The sequence below is a fragment of the Haplochromis burtoni genome, unplaced genomic scaffold (genome assembly GCF_018398535.1).
Source record: "Haplochromis burtoni strain Fernald_Lab_line unplaced genomic scaffold, NCSU_Asbu1 Contig_48, whole genome shotgun sequence".
Taxonomy (NCBI): domain Eukaryota; kingdom Metazoa; phylum Chordata; class Actinopteri; order Cichliformes; family Cichlidae; genus Haplochromis; species Haplochromis burtoni.
The window spans coordinates 2550193-2575578 of record NW_024582409.1 but is presented as its reverse complement, the minus strand read 5'-3'; the positions used below and the strand labels follow the sequence as shown (position 1 = coordinate 2575578).

Sequence of the window (25386 nt, the reverse complement as noted above, 5' to 3'; positions counted from 1 at the left end):
TTGATTTGACACATGGGAATGTGTCAAAAAAGGGGGGAAGTTGAGTTTTAACATCAAACAAGGGTTATATGAACATTTTTATGACTTCATTTGTGTTTTAATAACTTAGGTATAGTAAAGCTTAAGCTAATAGTGACCCAAAAGGTTTCCGGACTTTTTTAGAGAATCAGTGAGAAGCATAAATCATTATTTCCATGTTTAAGCGTTAATCATTGAAATGAACTGAATAGCGTTTAGAAGATAAAATGCCTGTGTTCATGAGAAGCTGAGTACCACACTGGAGAGGAAACCGTGGGACGGTAGGCAGAAGGAAACACATGATTTTTGTGAAAACGGGGGGGCAGATGTTAGAATTAAAAATGGCTAATTTGTTTTTGATGTCTTTTGTTAAAATGAGTGGTTTTAATAATTTTCAGACACACCTTGCAAATGTGCTTATAATGAGTTGGCACTCGGTCTTTTGAAGGTCATAAGCTTTGTTCGGCGTGATGGTTCGGACTGATAAAGTGTAGGAAATGCCTTGAGTGCAGAGGGCTAAATGCAAACACGCTTACACACACATAGGATATGATTGGAATGAGTCCCTGGGACATTCTGAATATTCTAAACCAGGGGTGCCCAATCCCGGTCCTCGAGAGCTACCGTCCTGCAGCTTTTAGATGCATCCTTGTTTCCACACACCCGAATCAATTGAATGGCTTGTTATCAGGCCAAACACGATGGCATGCTGAAGAGGTAATCAAACCATTTGATTCAGCTGTGTTGGAGTAGGGATGCATCTAAAAGCTGCAGGATAGTAGCTCTCGAGGACTGGGATTGGGCAGCCCTGTTCTAAACCAATTCTGAATCGCCAGAAGATCAGTAGATAACAACATTAGATTATTAGAGCTAGGAAGAGAGGTGTTTTGGTTTTCTGTCTCTTACAGAGGAAGGAACAGACACCAGACAAGGTCACAGATATACGAGGATCCCTCGCAGCAGAGACAGACACGGTGACTGCCGAGACACCAACTGGGTTCAAGTGTCATGGCATTTTGGGCTCCGATTAGTCACCTCAAAGGATGGATCCCATAAACACAGCAATAACCATGAAGGGGTTGGCGGAAATACAGGAACACCAGACCAGCGAGGTTCAAGAGGCTCTTGGTCAAAAGGGTGACACGTTCCTGTTCCTTTTTCTGGGGGATACACAGGACACACAGGACCCGAGGATACACAGATCGTTGTTTGAAATCGGGGCAGAATAATCCCCTGATCTGTGCAACGACTGAAGGGTTGTCTAACCCCTGAGGTTGAAGAAAGAAGAGCAGAGGATCACCCAACTGGACGACGCTGGTAGCTGCAGCAATAAAATAAAGGCTAAAAGCTCCTCGGACAGAGGTTCTAGTCTGAGTACGTCTGAAGGGTATAAGGTAGCACCAAAATAAAGCTGTGGGAGAACTGGGGAGTGTCATCTGTACCTGCTACTGTTGTAATAATAGTTTTTCTTGCATCTGAACTGCGCAAACTCAGAGGTCATCTCACATATGGTTCGCCCAACAGGGGGACAAAGGACCTCAGGAGTGAGAAGAAATGAACCCAGCCACACTGGATTACAGGGTGTTGGTGAGCTCTTTATTCTAAAGAGCTCAACAGGGGGAGTATGGGATTATAATATTATTTTATGCCATGTTAGACCCCTAATTAAAGATTGTGAATTATTATGTAGTTTTAGTTTGCATTATTCTCCTGAATTAGAAGGTGATAACTATTGCATTTGTTAAACTGATTCGCATTAGACTGCTGATTTATTGTGAATGAATGATATTGTTTTATGATGCATTATACTGCTGAGTTATAAGAAATACTGTTCGCAGAAAGTCATCGCCTTATTTGTCTGATTAGAAGAGAACAGAACATACTGGAGTTTTCTGCCCCATCTCAGCAGGAGCAGATAAACAGGGAGCCAAGGTCGTAGCTTGGGCGCTGTGTGAGAGAAAGAATGTGAATGTTTAGGCTTTTATGATTAGGTGGGGGCCACTAGAGGCTATAAGAGTTTGAGCAATGCTCCACCATTTTGAGATCTGATGCTGTCTGCGTACGGTGTCCATCTCCCACGCGTGTGATCATTAAAATCATCGTTTGACTCAACCCGGCCGGACCAGTGTTGTTATTGTGGTTTTTCCTCTTGTATCCACCCCCAATATTTGAATCCGTAACAGTGGCTTAATAAAAATTAATTTGTAAATAGTGAGATACAAGTACTAGAAAAACAGACAATGTTCAAAGAAAAAGGGCAGTAATGATATCAGATTTTCACATCATAATTATCATAGTAAAAATCACGATGACAATGTCAAAAACAGCAATTAGACCATTATTTAAAATTATTTATTAAAAAATAGGTAGAACAAACTTTTATTACTGTGGTTGTTATTGACAGAATATTTAATTTTTAAATATCAGAGTTAGCAGCAGTGCACTGCAACTGTGAAACATTTAAGTCAAGTTAACTTAAGGAAAATAAAACCGCTAACAGTTTTGCAATGAGGATTTTAGTTACATCCCGAGGATTAAAGTTGAAAATCGAGGACATTTTAGAAAAAAACCCATTGTTTCCAAGCCTGTGATATGCAGGTTAAAGTACAACATGTAAAACCGTGTGGTTGATGCTTTTCTTTTTTTTCTGTAAAATGTCATGGAAAATGGAAATGCGACTCCCACGCTGGTTATTTCATCACTTGAGAGTCGCTTCAAAAAATATTTTGAAATACAAAACAGATGTTTTTAAAACAAAATGATCCTGTTTAATTCATCAGTATATTCAGACCTGGAAGTTCATGCTGCAGCCACTGGTCAGACTGAGCTCTTTACCAAAGTGAAACTTGAATTATTGCCCAAAAGTGAAATGTAAAACCAGGGTGCCTAAGGTTAATGCCTTAATTGCCACCTACGCTGCCAAAACATTTGAGTTTGAAACAATCAACCAAAACTGAAGACCTTGCTCCTTGTGCCCCACATCACACACCTCATTATTATAATGAAACCGCTTGCAGCGATGACAAATGTCTGTTCTATTTAATATCAATGTGCCCAAGTTTGTGATGACAGACTTCTGTGGCAGACTTGTGTTGTGATTTTGAGAAGACTACCAAAGTCTTATAGAGCTTATGACATAAGGACCTGATGCCTTTGCAGGTTGTTTTGACAAACTCATTTTTATTTTGCTCCTACACAGCCACACACACACATATATACACCTGTATGGCTGTGCACTTTCCTCTCCTCTCCAAGCCTCCCACCCCTCTTTTGGGACCGGACAGTTACTTAAATAGGGAAGTCATGGTTACCGTAATGGACCTGAGCTGTGCCGGCCACCCCTCCCCTGCAGCTAAGCCACAAACCACACCTCGCCGCAGAGCAGTAATCAACAAATATAAATAGGCAATATAAAAATATATTTGGTAAGACATGATAATACAAAATGTGAAACATATTATTTAAAACAAAAACAAGAGAAAAATCAAACACAAAAGTATTAATAGCTGGCAAGACTACTGACAAACTGCTACTTCCTTGATTTTCTTGAGAAACTTGGGAGCAATTAATATCTACAGCTGTTTGTTTCTGTTTCATAAAAAATCCAAAAAGCTAGTTAAAGTAACCTAAAAATAAAAATCCGTAAGCATCTGTAACATACCTTAAATTAAGTTAATATCCCACTCACGGGTCTCCTTATGAAACATTTACAGGTGGAGCGCTAGTTAAATCCAGGATGTGACGACTTTTGTTTAATCATTTGTTGTGTCAGAATTGTTATTAGTGAGAAACTGGTCTAGGATTTCATCAATTACATTACACTCGAAATTCACTTGTGCCAGGTCCAGCGCAGGCACGTGGGAGAGAAGAAGGCGCCCGACGTTCTGCCGAAGCTCTACCAAACTAAGGGGAAACAGAAAGGAGAAAAACAGTGAGGCTGCTTTCATAAATTGCTTTATCAAAGAGGGCTACATCAAAACCACGAGGAGTGATCTCCCAGCAGTCCAACCTTCTGGATGCATCTGAGTTTGAATGTGTGCCAGAAACAGCTGCCCCTCCTTCCTCCTCTGGATGTGTCTGAATTGAAGATTCACTGGTTGTTGGAAGACTTTGTGCTTTTTCCCTTTGGTGCTCTAAGCTTAACTGGAGCTCTTCGCACTGGGCTGCCAGGTTTGCCTTGTGCTCCTCCACAAGGTCCAGCTGGTGGTGCAGAGGGAGAGGGTAAGTACGAAGGTCAATATCAATCAAACGAAAGGAGAAATATATTAAAAAAGTGCATAACAGTAGGCAATTTGGGATATTTTCCCTTATACAGTTGGATTGACAAGTAGATGTAAGGTATACCTCATAGCATGTGCTTTTATCAGAACACCAATTAAGGCACATGACAACATCGGCCAGCTGCTGCCAGATGTTAAATAAATAAATAGATAAATAAATATAAGGATTAACAAGAAGCACTCAGTAAGTGCAAACCTCCCCCAGGGCAGCTCTGAGGAGTATTTACTTTTACATACTGTTCCCTAAACAGTATGTTGCCAATACAAACATTAGCAGTAAGAATCATAGTTGTAACAGCTCTGTATACCATCATTTAGAATTAGAATTCAACTTTATTGTCATTGCACATGCACAGGTACAGGGCAACGAAATGCAGTTTGCATCCATCCAGAAGTGCTTTAGTGATATAGATATATTACAATATATATTAGCAATAGTATAGATATGTAAGTATATTACAGAAATGGGTCTATTATGGTATGTTATAATGACCTTCAGATCAATCTATTTGACCTCTATACAGGTCAAATTTGACATGACCATTTCCAACTTTGTGTTTACAGACGGAGTGACATGCACGTTCCTACGTCAGCGCTACCAGAAACATAAGCTAGGCAGAGGCAAAAAGCTTGTTTAGTTCAGTGCGTTTAAGACTCAAATTATTTCAACTGAATGTGAGAAAAGCTTTTTGTCATCACTTTTACTATTTTCTTTAAACAAAGACAGCCCTACACAGTGTCACTGACCCGTGAGCGCAGCTCTTCTGTCTCCTTCGTTCTTTGATCCAGTTTCCGGACTAGAGCGTCAACTTGCAGCGCGATCTCATCATCATTTTCCACATTTTTGTCAGCACTCAGATTGGCCTTGGTATCAGATGCTGCTATTAAAGCCTCCTTCTCTTTAATCAGTTCACTGACTTTCTGTTTGGCCTTCTCGAACAGACTTTTGTAGTCCGTCTGCCCTCCTGTTTCTTCTGTCTGGCTGGCTTGGTGACAACACTCCTTCTTTACGCTGACCGGTGCCATCTCCTTCAGTTTTTTCTCCAGGTCTTTCACTTGTGAGGTAAGTTTCTGGACCTGTTCTTTTAAAGAGTCTCTCTCCTGAGCGGTCTCCTGCATGAGCTCAAGCAGCTGGTCTTGTTGTTGCTGTACCTCAGAGATATTGGGGTAGGTAAGTGGACTATATTCGTTGTCACCGATATTTGAACAGGAAGGTCTAGGACTTCCTTCCCTTTCTAGATCATGGTTCACACCATTCTGCAAGGTCTGCTGTCCCTGATGTTCACTCTGACTGTCTCCACTGCTCTCCTGCTTAAATTTTCTTTGCTGAACGTTGCAGTTATCCAAATTCGAGGTCTGTTCTTTACCACCCTTATTAATATCATCTTGCTTTTGGTCCTCGCCTTCTTGCTTCACAATAGGTGCTTCTGTCTGGGTAGTGGCGCTTGACAGCTGTGGAAGGGGCGCTGGGGAGGAACTGGTTTCCACAGCTGCAGACCCTGCAGAGCTTGCTCCTGCAGCATTCGTGTCTGAGGGGACATCCACAGCAGCATCATCGCTACACTCCAACAGCATGCTGACATTATTGTCACTTTGCTCTTCCTCTTTCTTCACTTTATTTAAATCGTAGAGGTTCTGTTTTGGCTTGGGGGTGCTAGCAGTCTCCAAGATGACAATTTCATCGTCTGTATCATCAGTATTACTATCGACATTCACAGAAGGAGAGCTCAGTGGGGTCACATCTACTGATGGGGCTGTTTCCGAGGTGCTCCTGTGGAAGCCATTTATCCGAGATCTTTTTGGTGTGTTCTGTGGAGTAACAGGCATTTTCCTTTTTACTCTGCAGAGCACAAAAAACAGAGTTAACGCCCAATGTTACTGTCCCAAAACACATATTTAAGCTGCCAAACAACACAAAACCATACCTCGGGGTTGACAATGCGCCTGCTGACAATGCGCCTGCTGACAATGAGCATACACTAGTAATAACTGGAAAACCATCATTACGAGAAGGGCCGTAGGCTAAAGAGAAAGAATACAAATACATTTTAATTTCTCAAAGTGTTTTTCCCCACTCACACTCAAAGAGAAAAATTTCTCACCAGCTGGAGAAATGGTGGAAGACGTCAGCGGTGAGGATTCAGGCCTTGTAGCGCCCTCTTGTAATGAACAGCTCCTCAAAGTAGTGGGAGTGGAAGGGGATTGGTGGACAATCTGTCAATAAAAAAAAAGACTGAACATTAATCATCATATTAGACTAAACTGAATCTAAATTTAGCACAAAAAGTAAAGAATCTTGTATTTGGCTGATTATTTTTTTGTTGTAACAATTTTTCTTGGCAATAAATCTTACACCGTTCCCTTAAATGGTACCATTTAAGCCCAAGTTGATCCCACAACTGTTCAGTCGGTTTGAGGTCAGGAATGGTTCGGTGCGAGACTGCGGAGATATGGGATTGCTACTGGTTTTATCTCGTCATCTCTCTGCACTGATGAGCCATTTTTTCCAGTGAGGGAGATGCCGCCTCATACTACCACACTGCCTCCACCTCCCAAAAGTTCTTACCCAATCAGTGCTGCAATCAACATATCGTTCTCTGCATCTTCTTGCATCTTCTCCACACTTTCACATGTTCAAGTTCCAGTGCACATGGGCACAAAAAGGCCTGATGGTGAACCACAGTCTTCTTGGCAGGCTTGTTGACAGCCCAGTGAGACTGGAGATTGGCTATGTGCACTCTGCCTGGGTAGAAAGCTGTCGGCCGTATCATCCTGCAAACCGTGACTTTAAATCTGTAGAAGCCTGTCTAGAGTTCCTGAGGAAAAGTGGAGTTCTTGTGGTGTTATCTTCTTGGGATGCCTACTTTGTGGCTTACCTGTGAAATCCCCCATTATATGGAAACCGGCCCTCAATTTGGAAGAGGTGCTAGGTTTAGTTTTTTGCAGAACACCAGCTTGAAGCTGCCCTATAACACTGGCCTAGATAATAATAATAATAATAATAATAACAACAATAATATGATACTACTACTACTAATAACAATAATAGTAATAATGATAGACCAAACAAATATATAATTAGAGTTTGTGCTAAGTTTAGATTTGTTTAGTCTAATATGATGATTCTATCAACAGCACATTGCTGCTGGCCTCCAAAGTGACAAATGGGAAACACTGTTTGATGCAGCCGCCGTTCCAGGTCTCCCTGCCGCTCTCCGAGAGCCTCATTTTGTTTGGCAAGTTTAGACAGAGGCAACTGTTCTTCATGGGTTCAATACTCCACAAATGCGCACAGGATCACAAATAATTAAAATGACAAAATCCCTCAAAGTCATAGTGAGGCACTGCAGGTGCCCTTGCAGCAGAAAAAAAAAGAAAAACGATTTACAGAAAATGATGCATCCTTACCTTCTGTCTTTCCTTTTCCTGTTTCTTTTCCTCTCTCTCCCTGTAACAAATAAATCACACAGGTCACCTCTTTTATGATCAGTTAAGATTTTCGTTTAGATTTCTGTATAAATATTAATTTAAACTTCTGTCACTATGACTCACTGCTGTTTGTAGGTCTTGCGATACGAAGGCTGATCATCATCAGAGTCTTCTGGTTCCTCGGCTACCTGGCAGCTCCTGTAAGTGCAATTGAGAACTGAAGTGAAAAGACTGGTAACCAGTGCTAGTCCCCCTCCCATAAGTAGATAAAGATTTTCTTTCCTGATTCATCTGTGTGTGTTTGTCCATTCAGAAAAACCAGTGTCACCAAATAAGGAGGTAGTGACATAACCATGTAATAATTACCAGCAAATTTAGGTTCCTCAAACACTGGAATAAAATGGGGGTCGACTTTTTATTTGCCCTTTGCCATGGTATTTGCCGTGGCCATACTGGTATCAAAGCACCATTGATGCAGGCTTTATTTCTACTATTCACTTATATGTTTAACTCTGAGTAAACACACTCAGAGTTGATGGAAATAACTCTGATCAGGCCTTGTTGGAATCAAAACCGATGGTTAGTTTTGGTAATGGACTCAGAGATTGTTGAACCTGCTTTCTGGAACAGAATCATGGTAAACTGCCAAAAATCCAATTACCTGAACTGAGGATCAGGGTTCATTTGGCAGAACCATTTCTCTGGCAGCTTGTTGATGTCAATGCCATCAGGAAGTTTACGCCACTGCAGACAGCTATCACACTGCGCCCAGTTTTGATCTGGTCGCTTCCTAAAGACAAACCGGCATGGTTAAACACATATGCAAACACAAATTTGAATGAATGAAAACCTGATGCCAGTCGCTGCGAAGTGTACTAACTTGATATCTTCTGGTAGTATGGTGCTATTTGGATTTTCTTTCGTCTTTCTGTAGCGTATCTCTTTCCAGTACTCCTCCAATTTAATCCCCAAATTATTCATGGTTTTCCTGTGCCAAGAAAGTTTGCATCAGACAGACATCAGACTGTGCCTCACCCACCCAAACCTCATTATGACCTCAATCGAGCCTTCGAGGTGATAAATGTAATCAGGAATGCTATTACCTGTACTTGTCATTCTCCATAAAACTCTGTTTGTTGTGAGTGGGATCCAAAAAGTTACATTCTATGACCCCAATGACTCCAACACCGTTGTTGTTGGCCTGTAGGAAGCAACATTTTAGCAAATGATAACATCTACATCATTCTACATGTTAAAACACGTGATTAAAGAAAAACTCACTTAAACAGCAGAAACTGACCTTAAGCTGACAGCCGACACGTTCGTAAGCTTTAATGAGCCGATTCTTGTGATACATCATTATGCCACACTGGTCTTTGCTTTTGGTGTTATACCCAAAAGTAATAGGAATTCTTCGGGTCTAGCATACAATTTAAGGAAAACGCAAAAAAACAGCAGAATAAACATATCACCAAAATTATACAGTTGTAGAAAAGCTGTGTAAAAAGGATACCAGGAAAGTAGGCTTATAGTGATCCTTTCTGATCCAGGCCAGGCTCTTGGCGATGAGCTGAGATTTCACCTTTTGACCCCGAACTATGATCTGCATTCGAGGCTTCAGGTACAGAATGCTGGAAAATGCCTACACCCACCCACAGATGTCATTTTACTTAAACAATCAGAAGAATCGTGAAAAAGAAAACAGGGTGGAGCTCATAAATTGGGGGAAATCTCTAAAAGCCATGATTAAGAGTGACTATTTTACAGACCTCCTTAATGCAATATCTGCCTGTAATTTTTCAGCTTATAAAGTGTTTTCCTTATATATGAGAGAGAGGGATCCATGCATTCATAGATTTTTAAAAAATCTTTTTATCTTTTATAATCACCTTTAAAGTGTATGTGCCAATAACATCATGTACAGTAAAACAGGCATGGAGAACAGCACTGACTGGGAGAGGCTTTGAAAAATGACATACTCAGTTCAATTCAACATATAATACTTTAAGAATGCACAAGCATCTACCTATCATCTGTGATATAATTATGTAGAATTATAACGTATTGTTCATAAACAGGCAGCCTAACATTCATGAAACATTCTTATATTAAAACACTCAAATTTGCCTCAGTGCCCCACAGGCCTCAATGTGAGCTTGAAGCCAATTATAATTTTTAAGTTGTTTAATGTGTAGGTGCTCACAATAAACAGATTTTTAATGAAAGGCCTGGGACTTCGGTAGCATAAAAAAGTGGCTATTCTTTGTGCCCATGAGGATCAGTCACTCTTTTTACCATTATTTAGTAAAAGTTAGGTATCAGACTAACGCTTAAAGCTTTCACTTGAGTGAAGTAACTCACATTGCTGCTACTGCTAAGTAGAGATGGCACGATACCACTTTTTTATGTCCGATACCGATACCGATATCATAAATTTGGATAGCTGCCGATACCAATATGAATCTGATATAGTGTTTTTTAATCAACAAAACTGTTTTTTTAAATATCTTGCTGCATTTTGTATAAGTTCATACTCAAGTTTAAAACAACAACTACACTAAAGCTATTCTGTTATACCTGTATGCAAAAAAAAAATTTCATAGTTCAGCAATACTGATCAATCTAATAAACTTAAACCTACACCATCCTCCCTATTCTGGTATTTTAAAGAGTACTTAGCGTAAATATTAAGCAACCTAACTAATAGGGTTCCAACTCCCAGCAACAACAAAAATAAATAAATAAAAAATAGGGAACCACCCCTCACGCTCCACCTCATGATGCTTAATCGACGTAATCAACCTTAATTTGATGCAGTGTGAAAAAAAAATGCACAGAAATCAATTATTTTTCAAGAAATATTAAATAGATTCAACATCTTTCTTCAACAAAATTGCAGACTGCACAGATGGTACCTTCCCAAAGGAAAAAGTACTATAGCTTACTAGGGTATATTAGACTTAATAGTCACTATATACAGTAATTGACTTCTATTCATTTTACATCAAATTAAAACTTTGGGTGTCAGATAATTATTTATTAAAAGCTAGACATTTTAAATGAGAATAAGAAAGAAAAGTATGTCTTTGTGCCCCCTTTTCCCTGTTAATGCCCTATCGGCCCCCCTGGCTAAACTTTGCTAGATCCGCCCCTGCACAGTTACCAGCGTCAGCTACGTAGAAAAAGATCCTCGAGTAGAAAGTAATAATAAATAAATTCTAACAACAGCTGATCAAGCTTAAACGTGCTGCTGTTGTTCAGCCGCTGGTTTCCTCTTTCTGGTGCAAAGTGGGCCAAAACAAACTAGAGAACGGACTCGCGACAGAAAAGCCGATCAGCTGATCATTAAGCAGTTTCATGATTGAAGTAGCAGCAGAGAGGCAGTCGCTCCATATATCGTCTTGTTAAGCTTAACGCAGAAATGCTTTACAAACATTCAGAGATGGACTTACACACTTGCTTTACTTCTCTCGGGATAACTTTGTCGGAGATGAAATGCCGGGTTGCTAGCGAAGCTCCACATGCTATCCAGACCACCGACAGGTCCCGCATGCCACAGCCGCTCTATCACGTGATGCATACTGCTCCGACGTGCTAACGTTCTGAGGCGAGTTACGGCGTGTTGCAAGTTTTGTGAGGTGCTTTCGTGATATTTAATGGATCGGATTACATTTTTTATTTTTCTCCGATATCCGATCCAGTAATTTAGGTCAGTATCGGACCGATACCGATACGTAATATCGGATCGGTCCATCTCTACTGCTAAGTAATGTTAGCCAATTTTACAGCATATTTCATAAATCACTATGCCATAACTACTGGGGCGAACGTGGCTCAGGAGTTGGCAGTTCGCCTTGTAATCGGAAGGTTGCTGGTTCGAGCCCTGGCTCTGACAGTCTTGTGTCATTGTGTCCTTGGGCAAGACACTTCACCCGTTGCCTACTGGTGGTGGTCAGAGGGCCCGGTGGCGCCAGTGTCCGGCCAGCCTCGCCTCTGTCAGCGCGCCCCAGGGCGGCTGTGGCTACAATGTAGCCTGCCAGCACCAGTGTGTGAATGACTGAATGTAGTGTAAAGCGCTTTGGGGTCCATAGGAACTAAGTAAAGCGCAGTGCATTTCAGTCATTTCTTCAGCAAGGTTGATAGCTGGCAAAATAATAATAAAAGTTTCCAAAATTAGCATATTTTATTTACACATACTCAAAAATGATTTACTAGGACTCACCTGTCATGTGACTCAGTGTCATTTTTCATCAAACACTTATTTTATTTCTCTATCTGATAAGAAAACTATTCGGTCAGATAGTTATTTGTGGTGAATGAAATACAGTTTCAAGCACGTTTAAGCATCACATCTGAAATTCAAGCGCTTTTCAAACCTTGAAAAGACTATATTCAAGTATTTTCACCTGTACGAACCCTGCCTGAAGCATACCCCATCCTCTCTGAAACATGGTGGAGTTATGTCATGGGCATGTATGGCTGCCAGTGAAACCGAGCCACTACTGTTTACTGGTGAAGTGACTGCTGATAGAAGTACCAGGATGAACTGTGGAAGTATGCAAGGCTATACTCTCTGCTTCAAAAATATATTAATCTGAGCCTGGGGACTCAGATGGGGGACTGTATACAAATGGCTGCAATTCTTTAACAGTTAATGCAAAGCTTTTGTTTAATCCCACAAATCCCTCTGCTGTTTAATTTTACTGTGTAGGTGCACAGAGGTAAACTTACAAAAATTGTGTCACTGTCAAAAAAAAAAGCTGAACCTGTGGATCTAACCAGAAGTTGCCCACTGGACTGAACTGTGATTAGCATCTAAAGCTGTTGCACTCTCATTTTTGGATGCATAATTATGTTGAGGACAAAGAGGCTTTCTCTTTTAGCACCAAGTGCTAATGGTTTATTTCAGGGCATGCACATTTATGCTGCTTACCCGAAGCGAGTACATGCTCTCAGGGATGTGTGACGTGATCTTGTCTGGACGCTGATTAGTGTCATTCTCTGCACTGTAAACCTCAGATGGAATTCGGATGTCGTACCGATCCTTCTCAAAATCAAACTCTGTTGTTCCAGTAGATGTCCTGACAAAAAAACAAAACAAGACACAGTTTATGTTATTGGTTATTAGTGCAAAAGACAGTGAGAATATAAGTGCAGAGAGGGAGGACTTTGTCATGCAATATTTCTTAGAACTATGTTTACAAAAAGTTAGAACCCTCTGGAAAATGTGAAATAAATTGAAAGGAAGGATTGCAAAAGACTAAATACTGAGTTGGGAAGGCATTTACCTCGCTCTAAAAAGCAGTGTGAATAAGTGGTTAACAGTTTAGGTATAGAGAAAAACCAATTAACTGAGTCATTAGGGCGTGCATGTTTTGAACTACTATTGGTATGAAAATCAGAAGGATTTTCTTTTTGGAAATCATGGATGCATCATCCTTGAGGTAAATGTAATGGTATGGAGTGCATTTCAACAAATGGTGTGCAGTTGACATCCAGTTAATTTGCCCTCTTTGTCATGCAAAGAAAGCTTCCAGATCTGTAAACTATCATCTTTTTATCAGGCAAACAAGAAAGATGGTGATTTGATTCTTGTAGGAATGATGATAATCTGTTCATTTGTTTTATCTTATTGATCCAGTAATGAGAGGCTTTAACTAGCAGGCTTTAATTGCAACAGTATAGCCTCTGAAATCACATATGACCCTTTATTCCTGTGTGGACCACAGACAGACCTGCGGAGGTTCCAGATGATGATCCGTGTGCCAGTTTTCGACGTGGATCCCGGCAAACTAATTGCATGAATCTCTGAGAGTAGCTCTTCTTGTGTGCTGAAAGGGGAATACTGCAGAATGGCCTGTAGACTGGATTTCTGGTCCTCTCTTACACAGAGTAAAGGAGAAGTTAAGGACGGAAAACAAAGGAAAAAGGGAAGTATGACTTATGACAAAAGATGACAAAAAAATACCCTTCTCAATGACATTTACAGCTACAAACCTAGCACATCTCACATGCTAGGTTTGTAGCTCAGTTCAGATTTTCTCCTACTCCATTCTTCAAATAAATCAAATCCTACTTGATAACATTTAGCCCGACTCCACTCATACAATCATGTGAAGAAGAAGGTTTGTTCATGATGAGGTGCTGCTAATCAAATGAATTTGATTAAATGATGATTGACATGTTTGAACACTTCTAAAAAAGCAGAAGATTTGGCCCGTATGAAGCATTCAGGTAACTTCACACAGTATCAGAACTATACAGAAAACAATTACTTTGTGTTATTGCTGCTAAAGATGTTTCTGCAACACATTTCTCCCTCTGAAAACGCTACGTCCAAAACAGAATCAACCTTTTGGGATCTACTTACCTGGATGACTGAGCGTGCATCAAGACACGTGTTTCTACAAGCTACTGAATTATGCATAAAGTGCTGGTGCACGGTGCCAGGCATCACAGTTCTGATTATTTCTCCTGAATTCTTTTCTATCAGACACTACCGGACCTCTGCTTTAATAGTCTGACTCTTGGGAACAATTCACAGTGCACAACCCTTTAAACATGGAGATAAAAACTCCAACAACAATAGTCCTGGTCAAGTCTTTGCTTTTCTACAGACCTCACTTGTAAACCAGTAGAACAGGACAACCACAGATCTAAATAAAACAAATACAACAGCAAGACTGGAAGCACTTCAGAGGTGTAAGAAGAGATTAAATCAGAGTTATAAAATTTTTGTTTTAGCAAAGTTGCAGGACTTGGTTATCACACCTTTTATCTAGTCTCTAATTTTGATTTATGTTTTTTTTTTTAAAGGAATCTCTTTTCTCTCCCTTTTTTCTCTCTGAGATCTCTGGATTGCTCCTGTTCTTTTTCAGCTGACTTAATTTGATCCTGGAGTAATGAATACATAGCTGATGTATAATATTTCATTAGAAAAGGATATAGTTCTTGGAGTCGCTCTCTTCAAAGGAAACAATAGGTACAATTATTTGATCTGCACCAATCTTTTCCAGGTAAGTCTGGGAGAGCATCCCCACGCATAAGCTCCTCTTCGACTTGGAGAAGACAATAGCATCTTTGCCAAGACGCATGGAGCCAGACTTGAAGCCATTGCCATAGATTCCAATTGGATCTTTACCGTTCAGGGGCATCTTGTCACTGTATCCGAAGCTGAAGGAGAGAAAATGCAATTTTTTTTTTACCAGTTTTGCAAACCATAATTCTCCCTCAGAAGGGAAGCAGTATGCAATCAGTTCCATTTGTCTGACTGTCCGTTAGCAGTCTAGCATCCACAGTTTTCAAGATATCATGTTTAACTTTTGTCTGATGGCAGGTACCAAAAGCATCTCTAGGTGATTTAATTTTTGATTTAATTTAATATGGTCATGATCAAGGTCAAGGTCACACCAAATGTGGAAATCAGTTCAAATGCTATCTTACGCACAATTTATCATGGCTTCAATCTTCACAACAACATACTAGGCCTCGGAAGACATGAGCACCTAGGTTGGCTAAGCATTTGACCTTAACCTTCATTGTTAGCACCAAATTTGTAATGCGCCTTAACATTGGTTGCCAACCAAGAAGAAGAAGAAGCTGTGAGCCAGGAGGGAGGAGGTGAGTGAGTGATTCGTTCGCTCTATGATTCAGCACAGGAGGGAGGGGGTGAGTAGCTCAAATGTGCTGTTAGCATGTTAGCAGAGCGATGCTACTGTAAACCGAGGAGTTATTTTCTTGATGTGAGCTTCTACTCAGGGTTTTTCCTTCCAGTTCAAAGCAGAATTTTTTTTTGTTAAGATACTAGATGTTGTGTTTTTCTCCACAATTTTAATTATAAGCTAGATACATTGCTGCTAACAGCAACAGGGATGAGTCAGTGAGTCAGTTGAGCTTGTGAATCATGATTCATGAGTCAGTAAAGTGATTCTCGAGTATTGAACGATTCGTTCATGATTCGCGCGTCACTACAAGAGACCATATCGAGTAACACATGATATGAAAAGGCATGGTGAGAGCTGTACAATACACTTTTAATTTCTTCAATACGACACCCAATGATGGCACAATGACATCATAAAATTCTGCAAACCACACACTCCATGAATTTATGTTAAAATCTCAAGGTTTTACAAAGATTTCAATCTTCTGAAATCGGACTTTCCACAAGTTTCAAAAAATGACACCGTAGTTGCATCTGTACCTGAGCATCTTATGCATTGTTTTATTGTCCAGCCCATTTCCATTATCCATGAAGCTGAGGCATTCTTCTCCTTTGACCACAGTTTTATCAATCCAGAACTGTTTGGCACTGACGTCTGGGTCGTAGGCATTGTCTGTCAAAAACAGTTTTAGGGAGCATTTAAAATCCAAATATGAACGCCAGAATTACAGTGTAGATGAGCAGCAGGGAGAGACTACTTTTTTTTTTTTTTACAGAGGACCTATTTTTCTGCTACATACAGTGTACATATTAAACAGACTCATAAAGTTAGATTCGTGCAGAAATATAGTAAAGATATATATATATATATATCTTCACTATTATATTACATATTATTGTTATTTATTGTATTTTTTTTAACATGAAACAAGACATACAGTTCAATCAAGTAAATATTTGACTTTGTTATATAATCATCTGCCTGTGTCGTTACAGCTGTTGTTCTCAGAATTGGAAGTGAAATAGAAACCAACCTCGAAATACAATGAGATCACAGTGACTCACCAATCAGTTCAGCTATAGCGCTGAAGGGCCAGGTGTGGCTGGTGGAGTTACTGTGCAGAAACTTGGGCGAAAGCTACAAGTGAAACAAATTCAATTTCACAAATTAGTTGCATTTTATATCACATCCACCACAACAAAGGGGCTTTACTGACTTTATTTATTTTTACTGCATGGAAAATATGCTCCATGTTTAAAACAAAGGTTTGATGTAATTTTGAAACCAAAACCTGGTCAGCTCAGCGCTGCACTGGTCAATTTAGTGAAAATACATGCAAATCTTTGCAGAAGAGATCAGACTCGTAATAGGGAAGAACAGTAAGGGGAAGCATGTAGCAACAGCACAGGAAATCCAGATAAAAATGTTTGTGTAAATTCTTATTAACACAAAAACTGAATCAGCTAATCACATGGCAGTAATTCAGCATGGTCAAAACAACCTGCTGAAGTTCAAACCAAACATCAGAATGAGAAAAAAAGGTGAGTGAAGGATTTGCTCTGTAAGCAAACTGGTGCGGGTGAAGGAAGGGTGGTAGACAGTCTCTGATGTGCTGAGACAGTATCTGCTCCAAAAACTTCATTACTACAGACGTGAGGGCTACAGGTCTGTAGTCATTGAGATCGGAATGATGGTGGAGACCTTCAGATTGGTGGGAATGGTGGCATGAGTCAGGGAGAGGTTCAGCACCCTTCTAAAGAAGGTGTTGAGGTCCTCTGCGAGTTTGAGGCTGCTGTCGGCAGTTGGGGGCTCTGTTCTAGTTGGTGAGAGATTGGGATGCCGCTCCACACCTGGCTGGGGGTTGTTATCAGTGAGGAAGCCCTCGATCCTCTTCTTATAAGCCTCCTTTGCCTGTTTAATACCCATCCTCTGGTTGGCACTGGCAGGTTGCACAAGGAAATGACCCTCAGCATGAAGGTTAAGTTACGAGTTCTAATCAGAGCCTGGATTTTACTTGTCATCCAAGGTCAGTAGGGCTGAACGATATATCGCATTTGCGATAATATCGCGACATGATCAAGTGCAATTTTCTAACCGCAAAGGCTGCGATTATACTCTGGACATGTCCAAATTCATGGGCTGCATCCTCCTGAGGCCGCATTTGTAGACCGATTACGTCACAGCGACGCGCCGAAGGCTGTCCAAATTACTACCATATCCCAGAATTCATAGCGCGGCCCAGCCAAACTCCAGTTTCCAGCAATGGCGGCCGCTACTAAGTTTTAAAATTACTCATACTAATCTTTCTGGGTCACAAAATAAACTTTTAACATATTTTCAGGCGAGAAAGTAGCTGTGTAAACATCAAATATCTGCTCGGTTTATCAAGATATCCCATATTTGCAAAAGTGCTTCGACGTTTTCAGAGGCGTCTGCTACCCACCAGCTCGACAGCTAGCCGGGAGCTCGAGGGTTACTGATGCGGCCGAGAACGGCACAACTCCCGGCACATCATTTTCAGATCACCGCGGAGTTTCGCTGCTCGGGTTAAACGTAATATATAAGTCACTTAGACAACCTAAAAATGTTATTGTTGGGCTTTTTTCAGTGTTTTGTTTGTTCGTGAGTAAATCGGTTTGGCTGAGATTAAAGTTATTAGATTAGATAAAATAAAACTTTATTAATCCCCCGGGTGGGTTCCTCCTTGGTTTTCACACAGCTGACTAAACGTCAAACAGAAAACTGATTAAACAGAAGTATGAGACAGTCGAGAATTTACACCAGTGTCTGGTTATATTTTAGATAGCAAGAAGCAGACGGCCGAGTTTATTAAACTCCACCGAGACAGCGGTGACGCTAATCAGAACTAGACCGTCCAATTTCACGCCTTTAAATTTTAAAGGCGTGTTTGTGTGTGTGTTTATACAATTGCTATTATGTTTGCACTTTATGTGTAATGTTACTGACTGCAGAGATCAGTAAGATGTGTGTATTTTTTATTTATTAGTTTTATTTATTTAATATTATTTTTTAATTGAATGACTGTCTAGTAGTTCACAGATGTCGAAAAACTGAGTGTGGTAAAGCCACTGATTTTTTTTATGTATATTTCTGCAATCTGCACATTGTACTGACTTTCATTTTAATGTTTACACCAGGGTTCCTTGTCAGCACTTTATGCTCAGATGTTTGTAAGCTAAAAATAAACTATTGTGTATGTTCAAATATACTGTTGTGATTGAAGAAGTTAAATAAAAATGTCAGTCATCAATTCATGCATCACCTCATGTCATCATAACAGAGGTCTGTCTTCCAGGAAAGAACAGTTTAAAATTAATGTAATATAGTATTGGCCATACTATATGATGTATTGCTTGTCTTTGTTTAATAATACAGAAGACAAAGACCTTAAAAAATAATCGCATCGCAATCGCAATATTGGGGCAAAAAATCGCAATTAGATTATTTTCCATAATCGTTCAGCCCTAGTTTTCAGTTAAGTTTTTGTCACTGTCACATTTTCTACACGGCAGTTAATGTAGAAAAGGACAGAGTGATTGCAGGTCTCCAGATCCTGCTGTTTAAAAATGGACCAGTTTGTCAGATTAAAACAGTCCTATAGCTGGAGGAGAGCATCACCTGGCCATATGTTACTAACCACACGAACCTTGAAGCAGATGGGCTGAAGACCACACTGGGTGGCACTCCCCTCAGCTAAGAACATGCAAACTGAGGCTCCAGTTTGCTCAAATTAACCCAACAGCAGAATGGAAAAATGTTGCTTGTTCTAATGAGTCTCTGCTTGCTGGTGTAATGGTCAGGTCAGAAAACAACATGCCTTGTATCAAAAGTTCAGGGTGGTGGTAACAGTGTAATGGTGTGTGGGAAACTACCAACTGAGAACCGTTTAAACCTTACAACATAACTGAATACTGTTGCTGGCCATGTTCATCCCCTCATGACTACAGTGTACCCATTGTCTGATAGCTGCTTCTGGCAGGATAACGTAACATATCACAAAGCTCAGATCATCTCAAACTGGTTTCTTGAACATGGCAATGAGTTCACTGTGCATCTTTGCATATTGTTTTTAATGTGTTACATTTGTTTACCTTATTGCTTGGTATTGTCATTTTTTCTCCACCACTGCAGAGCTTCAGCCAAGACTACAGATGACAATGTCTGGTATAACAGATCTATATCGTAACTGTTCAACACTTAGAAAGCTGATATTTATTTGGTCATAAACAGAATCAATTCAAGTAGGTGGAAATTATGCAAAGAAACTGTCTAAGGAGCTTGGAAAGAAAAGCGCCTGGACTTCTTTAAGTTGCTTGAAGACATTTCACCTGTCATCTGAGAAGCTTCTTCAGTTCTAGAGTCAAATGTTGGAGAGCTCCAGATTTAAGCCCTATGGGAGTGTCCCCCCAAGAGGGACACCGGACCCCTTAATGATCTACCTAATCACATGAGCCAAGGCGTGAAAATGGGTTTAACTAAAAATCAGCCCACATCAGCTCATTGTGAAATCTACCCCCACCCTATCATGTGATTTCTTGAGGTTGGATGTATATGGCAGACAGTTGGTTTCATAAACCACCGCCTCTGTTCAAAGATGGTCGCTCACAGTTGACATAGATGGCTTCTTTCACTCCTCTTTAAAAACCATCAGTCTTCTCTGTCCAAAATGTGAACATTGGTGTCCTCGAAGGAGTGACCTTTGTCCTTTAGATGCAGAAGGACAGCCGAGTCTTGTCCTGTCTAGGTGGCTCTTCTATGTTGTGCCATGCTTTTATGAAGTGACTGTTCGGTCTGTCCAATGTAGAGGTCTGAGCATTCCCCCCTACACTGTACAGCCTATACTACGTTGTTAAGTTTGTGTTTAGGAGTTCTGTCTTTGGGATGAACCAGTTTCTGTCTGAATGTGTGGACACACACTCTGACTGAAATGACTCTGACCTGGATGACTGAGAACCTTCACAGACATATGCAAAGAAGCTCCGCAGTCAAACAAAGGTGACCTAAACGACTTTAATCCCTTGTTTTGCTTTCACAAGTGTGATAACACGAGGGACACACTTACTACTAGGGCTGCCACGATTAGTCGTCTAGTCACGATTACGTCGACTATCAAAATCGTCGACAAAAGAGGAGAGATTGAAACCTTGAAGCAGATGGGCTGAAGACCACACTGGGTGGCACTCCCCTCAGCTAAGAACATGCAAACTGAGGCTCCAGTTTGCTCAAATTAACCCAACAGCAGAATGGAAAAATGTTGCTTGTTCTAATGAGTCTCTGCTTGCTGGTGTAATGGTCAGGTCAGAAAACAACATGCCTTGTATCAAAAGTTCAGGGTGGTGGTAACAGTGTAATGGTGTGTGGGAAACTACCAACTGAGAACCGTTTAAACCTTACAACATAACTGAATACTGTTGCTGGCCATGTTCATCCCCTCATGACTACAGTGTACCCATTGTCTGATAGCTGCTTCTGGCAGGATAACGTAACATATCACAAAGCTCAGATCATCTCAAACTGGTTTCTTGAACATGGCAATGAGTTCACTGTGCATCTTTGCATATTGTTTTTAATGTGTTACATTTGTTTACCTTATTGCTTGGTATTGTCATTTTTTCTCCACCACTGCAGAGCTTCAGCCAAGACTACAGATGACAATGTCTGGTATAACAGATCTATATCGTAACTGTTCAACACTTAGAAAGCTGATATTTATTTGGTCATAAACAGAATCAATTCAAGTAGGTGGAAATTATGCAAAGAAACTGTCTAAGGAGCTTGGAAAGAAAAGCGCCTGGACTTCTTTAAGTTGCTTGAAGACATTTCACCTGTCATCTGAGAAGCTTCTTCAGTTCTAGAGTCAAATGTTGGAGAGCTCCAGATTTAAGCCCTATGGGAGTGTCCCCCCAAGAGGGACACCGGACCCCTTAATGATCTACCTAATCACATGAGCCAAGGCGTGAAAATGGGTTTAACTAAAAATCAGCCCACATCAGCTCATTGTGAAATCTACCCCCACCTATCATGTGATTTCTTGAGGTTGGATGTATAATGGCAGACAGTTGGTGTCATAAACCACCGCCTCTGTTCAAAGATGGTCGCTCACAGTGGACATAGATGGCTTCTTTCACTCCTCTTTAAACCATCTGTCCTCTCTGTCCAAAATGTGAACATTGGCTCCTCGAAGGAGTGACCTTTGTCCTTTAGATGCAGAAGGACAGCTCGAGTCTTGTCCTGTTAGGTGGCTCTTCTATGTTGTGCCATGCTTTTTGAAGTGGCTGTTTCGGTCTCTCCAATGTAGAGGTCTGAGCATTCCCCCCTACACTGTACAGCCTATACTACGTTGTTAAGTTTGTGTTTAGGAGTTTCTGTCTTTGGGATGAACCAGTTTCTGTCTGAGATGTGTGGACACACCTCTGACGAAGATACACTCTGACCTGGATGACTGAGAACCTTCACAGACATATGCAAAGAAGCTCCGCAGTCAAACAAAGGTGACCTAAACAACTTTAATCCCTTGTTTTGCTTTCACAAGTGTGATACCGAGGACACACTTACTGATAGGCTGCCACGATTAGTCGACTAGTCACGATTACGTCGACTATCAAAATCGTCGACAACTAATTTAATAGTCGACGCGTCGTTTGAAGCTTTGTAAGATCCAAAAGACGCAGGAATAAGTAGTAGGATTTAAGAGTGTAATAACGGACTGAAACAGAAGATGGCAGCACTGCATGTACAAGGATGCCAGCTGCCGTTAAACCCCGAAGAAGAAGCTGTGTCCCAGAATTCATAGCGCAGCCCAGCTCAGTTTCCAACAATGGCGGCAGCTAGTTAGTAGAGCAGGGCGATATGGCCAAAAATATTTATCACGATATATATTTGAAAATTTGCGATAACGATATAACTGACGATATAATTGATGCGAGACAAAATACAACTCCACAACATTACTAGCGCAAAAAGACAACCTTCCATTTATTTTCACTTAAACAAGAAGCTGGTTTTTATGTACATTAAAGCTTTATAAAAATGTAACAGTGCAAATGCAAATTCCTTGCTGAAAGTTTAACCAAAAGGCATTTCCAGTAGAAATGGGCTGACATATCCTGAGCATAACCATGTATAATATCCACTGAAGTTAAAAAGAGGTGCTTTGCAACATTAAACTGCAGTGTGCAGTACGTATTTTTCGGACCATAAGGTGCACGGATTATAAGGCACATTAAGCGAAACAAAGCAGTCAGATAAATCAAACTTTATTAAACTCATTCTTCTTGCTTCCTCCACTTCTGTACCATTGATTCATTAATGTTGAATTCTCTGGCAGCTGCTCTATTCCCATGTTGTTGCAGTATATTAATGACTAACCTCGTATTGTGGATGGATTATCTCAGTTGTTCTCCTGACTGAAGTTTGGTCCGTTTACAGCATCCTGCCATGCGATTGCATTTGTCTCTAACTATCAGGAACCTTCACGTTAACTTTTATAAGTGGAAAAGTGTTAGTGTTCGTCCTCCAGCTTCACTGTTTATGTTATGCTAACATAGCTGTGTCGCTAGCGATCACGTAGCACATCATTATATACCAGCTAGCCCAACTTCAGTAACCCTACAAACGTCACTGCTGTTTAGTTTCCTGTCTTCATTTATGTTGGAAGTGATAGCAGAGCTGTACGTTTGAATTTTTTCAGAAATCTCTCAGTCAGAACATGCTATATCATGCTTAGGTAACTAGCGAAACTAGCGAGCTAACTTCCGCTAGCTTCCTGCTAACTTCTAACTCCGTTAAATGTAATAATTTTGTTTTCATGGATGCCTGGAAGTTAAACTTCATAGTTACACCTGGTAAAGCAGCAATGCTGATCGTTTTATTAAAGATGAAAGAATTTAGACAGTTTTTAACTCTCAGTGATGCTGCAGTGTTCGTTTGACCTGAAGCATACGGAGTTTAGGACCCAGATTACTCCCAGATTTAAGAGCATCTTAGTCCGACAAATACGACAATAACGACGGCCGCTTGCATGTTCTGCAAAAAAATGTGCTTTGTCGTGTATCTGACGGACAAACACCAAACCAGTTCCACATCACTGAAGTTGCACCATTTTTACAAACCAATTCTGGTTCATCTGTTTCACTCAACAATCGGCCATGTGCGTATGAAAACAAAGGCACTGCGCATGCGCGTTTTACTCATTCTATCGCGATATTTCATTTTCCTATCGTTGCCTAACATTATACCGGTATTACCGTGAACGGTATAATATGGCCCAGCCCTAGTTAGTTTTAATATTACTCTTATTATTCTTTCTGGGTCACAAAATAAACGTTTAACATATTTTCAGGCGAGAATGTAGCTGTGTAAACCTCAAATATCTGCTCAGTTTATCAAGACACCACATATTTTCAAAAGCGCTCCGACGTTTTCGGAGACGTCTGTTACCCACTAGCTCGATAGCTAGCCGGGGGCAAGGCTCACTAGAGCCGTGAGAACACCGGACTCCCGGCAAATCGTTTTCAAACCCACCGCCGTCTTTCGCTACTCAGGTTAAACATGATATATAAGTCACTTAGATAACTTAAAAATGTTATTGTTTGGCTTTTTTCAGTTTTTATTTGTTCCTGAGTAAATCGGTTTGGCTGAGATTAAAGTTATAGTTTTTACACAGCTGAATAAATGTCAAGCAGACAACTGATTATCAGAAGTGTGAGATGCTCGAGAATATACTCCGGTGTCCGTTATATTTTAGATAGCAAGGAGCAGACGGCTGAGTTTATTAAACTTCACCGAAACAATCTGCAAATTTCATTAAAATTTAATAAACTATCATCTTGTCTTTATTTTTAGTTAGCACACCTTAAACACTTCAAGCTGTAAGCTAATGATAGTTATATAAGAGCAGATGCTGCTGGTGCAATAAGCTGTACGTTTTACGTCCAATGGATGCATGATCTGATTAGTCGACTAATCGCAAAAATAATCGGTGACTAGTCGACTATCAAAATAATCGTTTGTGGCAGCCTACTACTTAGAAGTAAACAAGAAGGACTTTAAGAGGTAGAGGGAAATGTCTGTGAAGGTTCTCAGTCATCCAGGTCATCGTAGTCAAAGGAGCTTGCAAAGAAAAGCGTCTGGACTTCTTTAAGTTGCTTGAAGACGTTTCACCTCTCATCCGAGAAGCTTCTTCAGTTCTAAGGTCAAATGGTGGAGAGTCCCAGATATAAACCTAGTGGGAGTACACCCCCACAGAGGGACAAAAGGACCCCCTGATGATCCTCTAATCGCCTGAGCCAAGGTGTGAAACTGGGTGTGGGTCCCAATCAGCCAGAGTTTCGGGTGTGTTCATTGTGAAACCTGGCCCCACCTTATCATGCGAATTCCTGAGGTCAGATGGCCCAGGATGTGAGTGGGCGTTAAGGCGTCTGGGAAGGGATCTCAAAACTGGATTATAGATGGCAGAGAGTTGGTGTCGTAAACCCCGCCTCTGTTCAAAGATGGTCGCTCACAGTGGACATAGATGGCTTCTTTCACTCCTCTTTCAAACCATCTGTCCTCTCTGTCCAAAATGTGAACATTGGCATCCTCGAAAGAGTGTCCTTTATCCTTAAGATGCAGATGGACTGCTGAGTCTTGTCCTGTGGAGGTGGCTCTTCTGTGTTGTGCCATGCGCTTGTGAAGTGGCTGTTTGGTCTCTCCAATGTAGAGGTCTGGGCATTCCTCGCTGCACTGTACAGCATACACCACATTGTTAAGTTGTGTTTGAACAGTTTAGGTGGTGGTTTACGACACCAACTCTCTGCCATCTATAATCCAGTTTTGAGATCCCTTCCCAGACGCCTTAACGCCCACTCACATCCTGGGCCATCTGACCTCAGGAATTCGCATGATAAGGTGGGGCCAGGTTTCACAATGAACTCACCCGAAACTCTGGCTGATTGGGACCCACACCCAGTTTCACACCTTGGCTCAGGCGATTA

At 40.7% G+C, this 25386-nt stretch overlaps 1 protein-coding gene across 1 annotated transcript in view; it reads right to left on the bottom strand.

The window, feature by feature from the left end:
• Nucleotides 1–2071: 2071 nt before the first annotated feature.
• Nucleotides 2072–25386, bottom strand: part of morc3a (MORC family CW-type zinc finger 3a) — a 32341-nt gene continuing 9026 nt past the window's right edge. The window contains exons 2-18 of the mRNA XM_014333321.2: nucleotides 16456–16528; nucleotides 15931–16063; nucleotides 14674–14900; nucleotides 13463–13619; nucleotides 12661–12808; nucleotides 9241–9369; nucleotides 9028–9147; nucleotides 8831–8928; nucleotides 8608–8715; nucleotides 8389–8517; nucleotides 7851–7925; nucleotides 7707–7746; nucleotides 6401–6512; nucleotides 6224–6320; nucleotides 5046–6138; nucleotides 4028–4218; nucleotides 2072–3921 (exon numbers count right to left, since the gene is read on the bottom strand). Coding sequence (XP_014188807.1) covers nucleotides 3771–3921; nucleotides 4028–4218; nucleotides 5046–6138; nucleotides 6224–6320; nucleotides 6401–6512; nucleotides 7707–7746; nucleotides 7851–7925; nucleotides 8389–8517; nucleotides 8608–8715; nucleotides 8831–8928; nucleotides 9028–9147; nucleotides 9241–9369; nucleotides 12661–12808; nucleotides 13463–13619; nucleotides 14674–14900; nucleotides 15931–16063; nucleotides 16456–16528 — 3081 coding nt within the window. The 3' untranslated portion in view covers nucleotides 2072–3770. The remainder of the gene's footprint in view (nucleotides 3922–4027; nucleotides 4219–5045; nucleotides 6139–6223; nucleotides 6321–6400; nucleotides 6513–7706; nucleotides 7747–7850; nucleotides 7926–8388; nucleotides 8518–8607; nucleotides 8716–8830; nucleotides 8929–9027; nucleotides 9148–9240; nucleotides 9370–12660; nucleotides 12809–13462; nucleotides 13620–14673; nucleotides 14901–15930; nucleotides 16064–16455; nucleotides 16529–25386) is intronic.